At 43.6% G+C, this 14,135-nt stretch overlaps 1 protein-coding gene across 3 annotated transcripts; it reads left to right on the top strand.

Moving 5' to 3' along the window:
• Positions 1-210: 210 nt before the first annotated feature.
• Positions 211-13,620, top strand: PLSCR1 (phospholipid scramblase 1). Of its 3 annotated transcripts, XM_074591332.1 has the most exons (9): positions 211-307; positions 3,955-3,986; positions 4,731-4,832; positions 6,873-7,069; positions 8,455-8,497; positions 9,586-9,806; positions 10,601-10,762; positions 11,795-11,956; positions 13,187-13,620. In XM_074591332.1, exons 2-9 carry the CDS (start codon positions 3,980-3,982, stop codon positions 13,244-13,246), a joined length of 954 nt encoding a protein of 317 aa, XP_074447433.1. In that variant the 5' UTR covers positions 211-307; positions 3,955-3,979; the 3' UTR covers positions 13,247-13,620. The 3 variants fall into 3 exon arrangements, with proteins under 3 accessions (XP_074447433.1, XP_074447434.1, XP_074447432.1); XM_074591333.1 differs by lacking the exon at positions 3,955-3,986 and having other exon boundaries at positions 220-307; XM_074591331.1 differs by lacking the exon at positions 211-307 and having other exon boundaries at positions 3,926-3,986.
• Positions 13,621-14,135: the final 515 nt, after the last annotated feature.

The raw sequence follows: 14,135 nt of genomic DNA, 5'->3' as shown, positions 1-14,135 counted from the left end.
AAAGAAAGGGGTCGAATGAGCCCGCAGCGCTCACGAACGCCGTTGCCCCCAGCAACGGTGGAGCCCTTTGCGGCGAAACGGCCGTGGTTTTGGGCACGGTTGATTTTTTTTTTTTTTTTTTTTTTTTTTTTTACTGGAAACAAGGAACTGTGCCGGCTCCCCGCCCCTGCGCTGCCCTGAGAGGGGGCGGCCTCGGGACGCGACGGGGACGGAGGCTGCGGGGCGGGGCGGGGCGGGGCGGCCGGCGGCCGGGTTCGCTGCGGGATCGGCTTCGGGAACGGCTAGTTTTTTATTTTCCCTTTTTGCTGTGAGTATAAGTGCCTTCACCGTATATGGTTTCTTCTAGGTGGTTCTTCCGGGTATCTGGTATATTTTCGTTACAATGATAAGAAGGGCCGTGAAACGGACCTGCTGATTAGAAGGGCCGCGTTTTCCAGTTGGGGATTGCGTGCGTGAGTTAGGCAGAGTCTCTCGTTAGCAAAGTAACTTGCTTACAAAGGCTGATGGAAGGAAAGGATCTGTCTGCCAAGGCTGTCCTGCGAGAGCCCCACTCCGGAGAGGGGAGAGCAGCAGGCACGGGTCGGGCGATGGTGGCCCTGGCCCCCAGCAGGGAGGGGGGCAGCGTTAGAGATGTGCCCTCCTCTCCCTGACGCCGGGTACCCAGAGTGGCACCTGTGCTTTTGGCTCTCAGGGGGCTCCCAGGTTTCAGGAGAGGTGTCTACATAAGGGGAGGAGGTACCTTACTGCAACAGAACGAAATAATGTTGTCAGTTTACAGTTCGTTTCATTCCTTTTCTGAAGGCTATTTTGTTAACTTTACCAGAAAATAACCTGCTTAATTAGATCAACTAGAGTATTTTCAACTATACTGTTTCTCCAGCAGTCAAGGTTAAAATCTAGTGGCTCAATAGTCTAATATAATGTGATGATGAAAAGAAGCGCCACAAAGCTAGCTAGGGTGAACTAATGCATGCCTCGCAGCTATTTGGCTTTCTAAGTCTATTTTTTGAATCATAAACCTTCTTGGAAAGGGCTGGCTTGGTATTTAAATAGCTCCATGCGTGATATTTGTGCTTGGCAGCTTATGTCAATATGCTCTTGGGAGTATGTTAGTGAGCTAGACAAGAAACAAAACGGAATGTCATGCTAGTGTATTGTTTTTCTGACAAAAAACGGAAGTTCTGTAGTTAACTGAATTAAGGCCTTTCTAAATCAGTTGCAGCATATCTAATGATGTGCATCAGGGTAAGGGAATTGTAGTTGTGTAATGCAGTTCTGAAAATGAGAAAGCGACTGAAGAGAAATGTGGGCATTCTGCCATTCCTTAAAAAGGAACAGTCTAGGGATGTTATTTCCTTACTGGTTTCCGAACTAGAGCAGCTTTGTTCTGACTTCCTTTGGAACCGGTTTTTCCTCGATTTCCCTCCCAAAAGTTTTTGGTTGTTCTTAAGCACCCAGGCTCTAAATTCTCGGAGGGGGGAAACCGCCGTGCCTGGGTACCCGAATGCCTCTGAGGGTTGCTTCCATGTTACCCATTTGAGTAATGAGTCAAGAAAGTAAAGAGAAAGTGAGGATCTGGCTGGATGTGCTGGTGCTGGTTTAGGCTATCGCAGCGGTTGACTGCAAAGGAAAAAAGTCTGGGAACCACTATGGATGAGGAGGAAGGCTGGCAATAGGGGTTCTAGATAGTACAACGTATAGGGACAGGGTATGAAGAATGGGACTTCTTGATGTGAGTCCCTTTATCTCGCGAGCAGTACAGCAACTGAGGTGTGGGGGTCTGCTGTCAGCTTGATAACCCCCAGCTGAATGGCCAGTCTTGGCAGTCGAAGGACTGGTGTGTGTGTGGGGGTGCGTGTGGCAGTTCTTTTGCCTTTCGATTCCTCCCCGCAGTGTAGTAGCTGCCGCTGGAAGCCACGCTGCGGGGTTCAGGCTGTGTTTTAGGGGAGGCAGCTGGCTGTGTGCAGGGCGGGCAGCCCCTGCCTGTCCCACTGCCGGCGCGCAGGCGCAGCGCGGGGACCTCAGGCCATCCAGAGACTGTATTTCATAAGGATTATTCATTACCAAACAGCTGCTTTGCAGGAAGCATTCTTAGTCTCCCTGTGCTTCCTTCCTGCCAGCAAAACTGCTTCTGCGTTTCCTTGTGTAAAGCTGGACCCAGGTATGTCCCCTCTTCCAGAGAAGAGAGGATATTTATATGTCATCTGTACTCCCTTTGGGAGATTGGACCCAGAGCTAGGAGTTACTGTCAGGAAAGGGCAAAACACAGCTGCTTTTCCTGGTGCAGCCCTAGCCCAAAATAGCCCCAGTGCGGGGTGAGGTGGTGGGAGCCGTAGCCTGGTCCCCAGCCTCCTCTCTCCTTCTGCACTCCCACTGGGGGAATTTGGGGAATGTTTGATCAGCAAATACCTCAGGTAATGTAATCGGATGTGAAGGGCCCTTATAATTCCAGTATAACGTAGCTTGGAAAGGGTAACCTTTGGAGGTCAGCCTAAATTTAAATTTAGATGAGATTGCTCAGGGCCTTGTAAAAGCTTTTCGTAAGATGTATGCAAAGATATACACCTGCTTCTTCTGGAACACCGTGGCCAGCTTATTCATTCCCATACAACTTACTCTCGATTTACGTTGTGAATTCAGGCTGTAGCATGTGGCCAGCGTAGCTCAAGGGATTCATGCAGCTACTGTTTTTGTTGAACCAAAATTAATTCAGCAATAGACTTCTACTTGATGAAGCACTTTTTTTTTTTTTTTTCCTTTAATTCTGTGGAATTTTAACTCCATTACAAAGGAACAGCATTTTTCCTCTTTTTTTCTCTCTCAAGGTTGACCATGACGATCAGAGGTCTGGAGCACCTCTGCTATGAGGACAGGCTGAGAGGGTTGGGGTTGTTCAGCCTGGAGAAGAGAAGGCTCCGGGGACACCTTATAGCCCCTTCCAGTACCCAAAGGGGGCCTACAGGAAGGATGGGGAGGGACTGCTTATCAGGGAGTGGAGTGATAGGACAAGGGGTAACGGTTTCAAACTGAAGGAGGGCAGATTTAGATTGGATATTAGGAAGAAATTCTTTACGATGAGGGTGGCGAGGCATTGGCACAGGTTGCCCAGAGAAGCTGTGGATGCCCCATCCCTGGAGGTGTTCAAGGCCAAGCTGGATGGGGCTTTGAGCAGCCTGGTCTAGTGGGAGGTGTCCCTGCCAAGAGCAGGGGGGTTGGAACAGGATGATCTTTAAGGTCCTTTCCAATCCGAACCATTCTATGACTCTATGATGCTGGTATCAGTAAGTGTTCTTTCTGCCTTTTTTTTTTAAGCTCCTTTTGGCAATACTGGAAGAGTAGATAGGAAAAGACAAGCAGTTGGCCCTTTCAGTCATGATATTCTGCTATGGAAGCCCACTCGCCTGTGCAAGCCCACCCTTTGTTATTGTGTGGAGACAAAAATTGCATACGTGGTCTTTAGTAGTGCTTAAGTAGCGCTTAAGAAGTGGAATAGTATAAAGAAGTGAATAGGTGGTAGTATGGCATTTCGGCTGCTCCAGGATTTACCCAAGCCGGTTTTGTAGTCCAACGTCAATGCACTAAACCAGTCGCTCTGAAACTACTGTAGTAACTTGTTCACATCAGTTGCGTGATGTTTCCGAATGGCTGCACAGTGGAGTCCTGCACTGCAATGAAGTAATTGCACATCCCAATGCTTCCCTCTCAGTTGAGGGTGAGTTCAGGATACTGAAAGCATGGATGCAGGCATAGACAATGCAGGCTTACCTTGTGGTGGAGACATGGCCTAGAAAGAAGCTGAGATATTTAAAGTTATTTTAGCTTGTATTTGTAATTCAGCTTTCCTATATGGTTTAGGTAGGCAAGTATCTTTTATTAATAAATAGAAAACTCTGAATAACTCCTGTGTGAAATTATATATTTAAAAAATCATGAAATAAAAATGTTGTTTTGCAGAACAATTATAAGCAGATCCACGGCAATGCAAGGTGAGTAAAATATAACCAAAATGTAATCTCTGATATTAACAAAAGATAACATGAGTCCTTCCGAGGTGTTGAAGCAATATCAGCTTACTTATTAGTTTACCTTCTAATTTTATGAAATATGTATTAATGTTTTAAATTGAGATTGTTTACATTTTAAAATTGAATCATTTACAAAACACATAGCTTACATTTTCCGATCTTGATTTCTGAAGTTAAATAAAAAAATAAATAATCTTGAAATTCAAGTTATTTCTACTTACAAACTGAACTTGGTTAACGTTTTTTAAATCCATAACCCTCTGAGTCTGCTGGTGAGGCATCAGTATAGTCCTAACTTGAAGAAATTGGGAGAAAATAATCTATATAGTGGTGAATGGCTCATTACCAGTCTGTTCTGTTCCCTGGCAATTCTTTGCATTAAAGCCTCCTTCTAAATATAAATGAACAAAGGCACCTCTCATCCAGAGAGTGAACTGACCCTGCTTGAGCTGGGGTTGGACCAGGTGATCTCAAGAGATCCCTCCCAAGCTAAACGACTCTGTGTCATCTTTGTGATATCATGTATGATGTTTAATATTCATGTTGTGCATAAATATGAGCTTGTTGTACAGTTTTTGCTATACAGAAAACAGCTGCTTAATTTTGTTATGTGTCTGCTCTGAAAAAGGAGGCGATGTTGGGGATCTCTCACCCTAGGGTAGGAGGAAATGAGCAATACTCAAAGCGTATGTTCCATTCTTCCAGCACATAAACCTGCACCAGCACCTGGATTTTCAAATGCTGGCTATGCACCAGGAAATCAAGACCCTTGTGACTACCCTCAGCAGGCACCCGGGACTTACCAAGGTAGGTTGCTTGGCTACGGATCTGCTGTACTGTTAGGAAATAAGCACGGGAGGTAGGAGGTTGCACAAGGGGGACCATCTCTCATTTACTTTTCTGCCGTTAATTGTGTACAGCTTCTGTTAATTTCTGTTTTGCTGAAAAGTCATCATCTTTCCTTCTTGGTGCCACATGTTGGTATGTGCTAAGCAGTACCAATAGTGGTGGAAGTTAAAAACGTTCCTCAGTGGTCACTGTGGGGAGTTTGTTAGGGTGGTGTTACCGATGCAAAGCAATTAATGTGTGGCAGCTTCTTGCTGATGATCAGATTTTTTAATTAACATGTTATTTCAGGTTTTCACTTTATTTTCCTCTACAAATCAAGAACTGAAGAATTGTTTTTTTTCTTTCAGTTCTGTTGGTCCATGTGTTCTGTTCCTGTTCCCTACTTTGTTGCTGTAATTACACTTACGCTTTCAGGCATTTGCTTTTCTCTTCTTCTGCATCATTTTCTGTTCTCCGTTCAAAATGCAGCACTCGTAAATAGCTTCTCACGTGCTGGTAACTAATTGCGTTCTGAAGAACTGAACCACAATGAGCAATTTCTAACAATCAAGTTCAAAGCATAGGTTGTAGATAAAATGCAAAAAGTTTGGCCCAAGTTACTGTGCGGTTCACCAGTTAAAAGTTGTGCATCTTGTGGCAAGGCACTCTGAGGTCTGTACTTCAGCGGGGAATGGGGACACGCTGCCCATGCAATGGAGCTCGGGGAGCATTTTTCATCTGGAATAATTGTATGTGCGCACACTTGCACACGATAGCAGTAGACACTCAGTTTGTCTGCAAAGCCTGTGCTCCGACCTAAAATTTTGTATTCCATAAGGGCGGGTCCTTCTCTGGGGTGAGGGATCGCACCACCTGTGCGTTTTAAGCCACAGCTGCTCACATCACCTGAGGTATTGTCCCGCTTATGGCCACCGCGTGAGCTCTCACGTGGTGCAGTCCAAGTTTTGTAACGTAGTGTGAAACATTGGTGCTGAGATGATTTGGGCTAAAGATAAGTCTTCAGGTCAGCAGCTCTTGAACTATTCGTCTTTGTACGGCTCTACAAAAATATTCTTTGCGGCTTCTGCGTTGTGCTTGCTTCTGAGTAAAATGTAGAATTCCTCTGCTTCAGATTGAAGGCCTTGTCAGCCTATCAGGAAAGTATTAAATGATGAAAAAAATACAATTCTTGTTCTGTAACTTTCAATAACAACTTTAGCCACAAGGTCATAAAGCATCTCTGTAGCAAAGGCCGTGTTCTGCGGGACGGTACCCAGGCAAGGCCGGGTGCTGAGCACAGCCTGGGGACACGGGATGGTGGTGAGCACTGAGGCAGTGCTGCCTGTGCCATCTGGTGGGTGCTGAGCGACTGGACCCTGAAGTGCTTCCTGAGAGGTTGTGTTTCCTACAGAGTGCTAACCGGAGGAGACTTACTTGATGCTCACAAAATGTGTACCAAGGAAGAAAACAGTTCCACATCTCCATGAAGGGAGTTGTGGATTTCCTGGGTTTTGAAAGAGAATCCATTAAACAAATGAGAAAGTGCAGTTTTTAGATAACAGTTATGTGGTTTGAAACCTGGAGATAATCTTTGCTTAAAGGACGTTTCCTATCATATAAGTAGAAGGTATAATTCCGGGAAAATTTTATCTTAAGACGCCTCATTTGCTCAACTGACAACTCGTAAATGCCAATACTATTCATGTTTTTAAAGGTATTCTGTCTTCCCTACTTCATATATTTATTTCTAATTTTTAGATAGCCTATCTTTATGTGAATAAAACTTCTGTTATATTCAAGAACTATACATTTATTTATTTTGTTTGGTTTTGTCTGGAGGGATTAGAACATGCCAATCCAGTGTAACTTCCCTCACAAAAGCTGCAGTATTCATAAGTGAAATATATTGTTGGTATAAGGATCTTCATAGGTCAAAATAGTGAACAAATGAATCTTTCGAAGATCCATGGAGCAATCCTTTTCCAACATCTAAGTTTCATAACTGCATCTCTCTTACAGCACCAGGTGTCGCAGATGCGGGGAGCTATGGCTTCCAGCTACAGGCCATGAGTCCAGTTCCACCTGGATTTGCTGTTCCACCCGGATTTGCTGGTCCACCCATCCAGAACCAGCCCGTCATGCAGGAGGGGGCAATCTGGATGCCAGTCCCTCCTCCTTTTCCCAACTGTCCTCCTGGACTGGAATACCTCACACAGGTACCTGCACCCTTCCTCCTTCCCCAGAGAACAGGTGTTCACCTGAGAAGCAGCCTGCATCTATGAAATAGTTAAAAAAAGCATCTGGCTTTGTTGCAGCTATGCAGGTTGCCATTTTGGGCTACTAAGTGAAGCCTTTAGTAGTGGGTGATGCATGTTTGAGTGTGGAGGTGCCTGTTACGGCTGAAGCACTTCATGGAGTGCTCTTCTGCCAAGTGAGATGCTAAAGGAGGCTAAGAGGAGACCTCATCGCTCTCTACAACTGCCTGAAAGGAGGTTGAGAGGTGGGGGTTGGTCTCTTCTCCCAAGTAATGGGTGATAGGACAAGAGGAAACGGCCTGAAGTTGCGCCAGGGGAGGTTTAGACTGGATATTAGGAAAAATTTTTACACTGAAAGCATTATTAAGCATTGGAAGAGGCTGCCCAGGGAAGTGGTTGAGGCACCATCCCTGGAGGTATTTAAAAGATGGGTAGACATAGTGCTTAGAGATATGGTTTAGTGATGGTTTTTGTCAAGAGTTAGGTTGAAGTTTGGACTACGTGATCTGAAAGGTCCCTGCCAACCTAGGCAATTCTGTGATACTAAAGGCGGCTCAGGGCTATCATACATCCTTCCCATTTCTGAAGCTACTATTTGTGGGATGTAATGTGATTTGGCAAGGTGTGTGTAATAAATAGGTATAATATGGGCAACTGTAGCACATTAGTGGTGCTTAATTTTCTGCATGATGCTTTCTTCACACCTCTTCGTAATGTCGTTAGGAGAGGTGCTAGTCAGGCTTCACAACGTAGAGAATGCTAATAGCAAAACAAGAGTTGTTTCCACATTGCAGGACAGATATGTCCTTGTACTGTAAAAGTACAGTTCATCTCACCACTGGGAGAAGATATCAAAGCTTAACACTGATGTATTGTTGCCAGCGAGGGGAGGCTGATTTTTCTTGAGTTTTACTCAGAGCTGAACAGTAGCTGAGCTTCCGCTTGAAAATTTCTCAGTTTCCTGCTGTTGTGTGTAGGGAGCCCCGAGGTGGGCAGCTGGGATATGTGGTGTGGGATGCTCGCTCAGGCTCTGTAGCTGAGCTACCTCGAGTCCTGCAAGGAGCACAGGCACACGCGCCCTGCCTGCTTGTCACCAGACCAGCTTGGGTACAACTTCTGGCCTCTGCCCCAATGCTCTGAAACGCTGTTCTGCTAAATTAACAGAGGACAGGACAAGGGGGGACATGATCTACTTCCACAGCTATACCAGTAGGTGTTCTGCCTCTAGACAATGTGTTCCATAAATCTGCATTCTGAAATGAAACAACAATGCTTCTTAAAACTAGATTTCTCTCAGTTACAACTCGTTAACTATTTATTCTGTTTAATTTTTCAACCACGAACAGATTGACCAGATATTAATTCATCAGCAAATTGAACTTCTCGAGAGTAAGTGAAAAGTATTTATAACAGAGAAATTTTAAAATCTAATAATCCCAAGAATGGTAAAATTTAGACTTTCTTTGACACTACGTGTTTAAGGGTGATTGCTGCCTTTCTCTTTCCTGCCTGTTATCTGTCTCAATTCCTGCAGAAGCTGTGGAGGAGAGGAAGGAGAAAATAGGAGGGTGGAGGATTTTAAGCATGTTCTATACCTTAAAAGATACATAGCAATGCGACTGAATAATCTTAGTAGCTAGTTATAGCTGAAGTCACACGTTTCCCATGTTACTCATTCACATGATTTCTACTTGGCTCTCTTCCCTACTTAAAAATCTTCTTTTCTGTCCTCTCTTACTCTATCTAGTTCCATAGACTGCCATGCGGCTGCAATCTCGTTTCCAAGCAATCCTGCTGTTTTAGCGAATTGAAGTGCTTTCCTTCTGCTCCCCTCATTCCGTTCACTTTAAGATCATCAAAGTCATGTTATCAGTGTCTTTCAAACAGAAGAAATAAAATGTACCATCCGTCTGTGCTGACACTTAATGCTGCTGCATTTTCTTTCCATAATGCTTCAAAGAGTACTTTGATTTGTTAGCGAAATTAATCAAAATTTCTGTCCTGGCTCTTGTTTTCTATTTGTGCTGCTGTGATTCTTGACCGTGAGGCTTTGTTCTTGTGGCCTTCTCCTTCTGAATGTATTTGGGCCCTCTAGAGCCCTTTTCTTGCGTCACCCCCAAATTCACAAGTTTCCTTAATTCTCATGCCTTCAGCTCTTCCCTGGGAATCTTCCATGCTGTGTTATTTATAATTACGGTGCTTGCTCTGGCAGTAGGTGTCCATATCTGGTGGGAGGGGACTGTTGGATATCTCCATGCTCTTTCCGTGTTGCCATGTTCATGGTGGCTTCTCCTCTCTGAACTCTGTCAGGCTGCTCTGCTCGAGGGTCCTTCCCCACCGCTTCCCTTCACCAGTAGCTGCCTCTGACAGACTTCGAGTGGGGGCTGCCTTCCCAAAGGGTAGCTTTAGAGTTAGCACGGTGACTTTTCTGACCAGACGCACCTCAGAAACTTAACAATTCTGTCCCTGTTTTTCAGTTTTGACTAGCTTTGAAACAAAAAACAAATATGAAATCAAGAATACTCTGGGGCAAAGGGTGTACTTTGCAGCAGAGGACACTGACTGCTGTACCAGGAATTGCTGCGGGCCATCACGACCCTTCACCATTCACATCACAGACAACCTGGGCCACGAGGTGATAACACTGGAGAGACCCCTCCGGTGTTCTTCGTGCTGCTTTCCCTGCTGCTTACAGGAGGTGAGTTGCTCCCTCTCAGCATCTTCCTTCACGTGGGACATGGTCCACCTCTGCAGTTTTAGGATGGGGTTGTCTTGAATCAGGAGGTGAAGTGAAACAAGTCGGGTTTTGTGGGATTTGTGCATGGGGTCTCCTTGGTCTGGGAAAAAGCTAGTGTGCTGCAACACTTAGGTTCACTCTGGCCACTTCTGATTACGGTAATGAGAAATTGGATTCTATAGCATGTCAGGGAACTTGTGGCTAGTGCCGAAATCTGTGCTGGAGGTGAACTTCTGGTGTGAGAGCTGGACAAGAGCTTTCATAAAATAACAGCTAGAGTTTTCACTCTACTGCTGTAAAAGCTGTAGTGGAATTCAACACGTGAATTGATGAGCTTTTTTAGTATTAAAATAATTATGGGGTGATGCAACTTCTGAAGCCTCAAATCTGAGCCTACTCAGAGCTCTTACTGAGGGATTTGTAGTAGCTGCATCCTGTGAAGTCTTCACTGAATGCTTTCAGGATGCTCGCAGCCTTTCACTAGACTTTGATCTTTCTACTGTAGACATAGAGCTTGTGTACATATAGCCTTAGGACCATCTTATTTTTTCCTGTGAAGGCAAAAGTTGCATATGAGGTCTGCAATTTTTGTGTGGTTTTCTGAAAGTGTTCACAGAAACCCCCATGCAGCTTCATGCATTGGAAAGCCAGATTGTTGCGGAAAAAGTGTTTGGTTTATGTGCTAGTGTGGATTTTGTCTAACAAACATATCAAAGCATGAACATTCACGTGGAGGTTTTCTTTTTCCTGTGAAGCTAGAAGTTCAGGCGCCTCCAGGAACACCAGTTGGTTACGTTGTCCAGAACTGGCATGCCTGCCTGCCAAAGTTTACCATTCAAGATGAGAAAAGGATGGACATACTGAAAATCTCTGGCCCATGTGTTGTCTGCAGCTGTTGTGAGGATGTTAATTTTGAGGTATGCAATGCTAAAAATTGTTTGTATATATATCTTCTTTCCGATAGTAGTTTGATAAGTTTGTTGCTGGACTTATTACCTGTCAACTGAACTATTTTATGTATTAAGTAATTAGTACATAATCTTTCAATGGGAGTATAATCAATTAACTTCTCTGGATATCTAGATTACTCTAGATAAGCCAGACAAACTTCCAGAAATGACATCTTAAAGTCACTCATCAATGATCAGTGAGACTGATTCCCTGTGGTTGCATACAAAGCTATTGATTGAAATATTTAGCAGCAAAATCTCTTTGAATCTTTTATGTCAGGCCCTAACAAAAATGTTATTCTCAGCTGTATCAGATATTTATTAAAATGAATTCCTACAGCCACTCATTCAATCATTTAATAATGATTTGATGATCAAGTAAATCAAGATAATTTAGACCTACAATATAGATTTGAACGACCAAAGCATTACAACTTTCACTTAAAAATAATAGTGATTAATGCATTATTACATTTGTACACATGAAGTAGTAGATACACTAGCCTACCATTCAGTATTTAAAGTGATGTTGCAAGTAGTTGCTAACGCAAAGGTAGTATTATTTTATTTTGGGGACTAGTCTTTCACATGACCCTTAAGACTGAATCTACCTTTAGGAAACGTCATGTTGACGAAGGGCTAATCTCTGCTTTGGAACAGAAGAATGTAATTTGTTTAATTTTCACTTAGGCAGTTCCTGATACATGACAGGAGAAACTAATTCACTCTCTTGGCTAAAAGACAACACTTCCAGCAGGGTGTGTGTGCGTGCGTGCGGTAGCTGTCTTCCAACACCATTAAAGCATCGAACTCCACAGGCAGGTTGAGAACTAAGTTCATGTCTCTGCTACTTAACACTGACTTTCTGATAGTCAGGGGTGCCTTTGGTACAAACCGTTGCACGCACTGAAGCTTTCCAATGGATCTATTATGAAAAGGATTTGGTAGTATTATGAGTGACAGATTTGATGTTGTTTTTTTAATTTTATATTAAACTAGGTGAAGTCTGTGGATGAGAGCTGTGCTGTCGGGAGGATCTCTAAGCAGTGGACTGGGCTTTTGAAAGAAGCCGTTACAGATGCAGATAACTTTGGAATCACATTCCCGATGGACCTTGATGTAAAAATGAAAGCTGTCATGATCGGTGCTTGCTTCCTTATCGTAAGTCTGTCATTCAGTAATACCTGAATGTGAACTGACTTTTTCATCTCCATGTTCAAATTGCACTGGTAAAGGATTTGACTCTCAGCTCCCTGCAGTGGGCGACAGCTTGTTGTGAACTTTCTGTGTGTAAAACTAACCATGGAGGGCAACAAAGAATTATTTCAGATAACAAGCTTATTCTAGACTACATGAAGTGCTAACTGCATTTAAGGAGAGCTTCGTATATGATGGGACTGAGAAACCCTGTAAAGGGAAGACTCTGTGCCGACGCATTAGTAGTCAAGCATGTTTATGTGGATGGTGAAACCAGAAATGTGCAGATCAGCAATAGCCAAAAGACCCACCCAAAGCCAGGGCAGCCTGCGAGCTGTTGAGCTGGACAGGTGAATGCTGCAGCCAGTTCCTCCCGACTCTCCTTGGAAGCATGTGAAGCAGTGAGCTGGGCAGGATTAAATGCTCTCAAAGAGGTTATTTCTAATGGGAGGGACTTCTGTGGAGGAAAAGCTCATCCAACTTGACAGAGCGCTTTTCAGCCGCACTCTGACTCTGCTGTGTCAGATACTGCCATGCATCTCACTTTGCTCTTTGAAAACAGTGTGCAGCACACTCACATTTCCACTTACCAGTACAATTGGGCATCAGGTGCTACTTCAAAAAGTGTACTGCTTCTGTGCTGGCAGGGCTGCAGAGGGTGAGGAAAGGGGCATGTGAAGCACCTTGCGTTTGGAGAGTTCTCACCAGCCTCAGCCCTGTGCACAATCCAGGTTCTCCTTAGCTGTGTGTGTTCGTGTGCTACCACGGGAATGAAGTACAGTGTTAGTGAGTGCGAGCAACCCAGGACCCCAGGCACAGAAAATGGGGGCCCCAGATGTAAACTAAAGATAGTCACCATTATGATGGACTCCAGTTCAAGGTAAAACTGAAGGGACTGAGTCAGGTCAAACAAAGTCAAGGCAGGAATCCTGAGTAACAGAAGCATATCTTTGGCTGGTGATAATTTAAAGTTTCCATGTAGGTCTTTCACCATGTCTTTCTCTCGGTGGGTGTCCTATTCTGAGAGACTCAGGTGATGGGGGACTGGAGAGAGGTGCCCCCAACTTCTTCTCACCGGTTGAGGTTTCCCAGAGGAAGGCACTTTTAATACCTTGCAAAGCAACCAGGAGATCTCTGAACTAAGAACCACATTTAAGAAGTATTTGTTTTGCTTGCTTTTTGTTTCCTTCTTAGGACTTCATGTTTTTTGATCATGCTGGTGATAAAAAACAGCGAGCAGGAGTTTGGCAATGAAATCTAGAAGTTTTGTATAAAAGGATGAAGAACGTAAATCTCTCAACTTTCCAGTGGATTGCAGAGCTCCAGTAAGAATACTAGAAATGTACATTTTGTGCTTGTAGTTATATTTCTATAAACTAAAACCTTATGGTCTTTTTTTTTTTTTTTTTTGGGGGGGGGGAGGGTAATCTGATGAAATAATATGTACTATGCAAATAAGAATGCTTTGCCTGTACAGATCAATGCTGTAATTTACAGGAATATTTTCCCAAGAAATTTGGAACTGTAAAATAACTCCTTATAGTTACTTTAATGCCTAAAAAAGAGGACTATTTCTATATTCAATATTAATATAAGCAGTAAGCCTAATAAAGAGGTCATGATCTTTTCCTGTGTATCCTTCTTTGGTAGTTTTGCCTTGGCGTTCACGTTCTGTTGTTTCCAAATTCTGATCAAATATATAGATTCAAAACAAAGTGATCTAAGTGAACAGAACTATCAGAAATCACTGTAAAATTGTATTAATCTAGTGATAAATCTGCTGTCAAATATGAGTCCCTTCATGTTACTTATTTTCATAATTTGGGTTGTTTTGAAACTTAAGGCTTTGATTTTCACCAACAGAAGTTTAGAGGAGACAGGAAATATAGATGCCTGCTTATGTTTAATAATCCTTTGGTAACTGCTTTGTGCGTGAGTGCAGTTTTTTCCTCAGGCAAGGAAAAACTAGTTAGTTACTTTTCAGTTTCTCCAGTCCTCTTTCCTCTTCATTTAGCCCATGGTTTTCACAGATTGTAAGTCTGTCTGTAGGTGTGAGGGCACGGGAATAATAAACAGAACAATTCCACTTCAAAAGCACATGCGTGAAATGGCAGGTCTATTTCTTAGCATTTATAGCTTTATT

Source organism: Larus michahellis, chromosome 6 (assembly GCF_964199755.1).
Source record: "Larus michahellis chromosome 6, bLarMic1.1, whole genome shotgun sequence".
NCBI classification, from domain to species: Eukaryota; Metazoa; Chordata; class Aves; order Charadriiformes; family Laridae; genus Larus; species Larus michahellis.
This window is presented reverse-complemented; position numbering and strand designations above follow the sequence as displayed.

What these genes read in the sequence shown, in the direction of transcription:
- PLSCR1 (XM_074591331.1), top strand. Translation starts at nt 3,941, where the DNA reads ATGTTGTTTTGCAGAACAATTATAAGCAGATCCACGGCAATGCAAG. An exon ending in GACTGGAATACCTCACACAG is followed by an intron (nt 7,070 to 8,454) that starts GTACCTGCACCC and finishes AACCACGAACAG; the next exon opens with ATTGACCAGATATTAATTCA. An exon ending in TTCCCTGCTGCTTACAGGAG is followed by an intron (nt 9,807 to 10,600) that starts GTGAGTTGCTCC and finishes TTTCCTGTGAAG; the next exon opens with CTAGAAGTTCAGGCGCCTCC.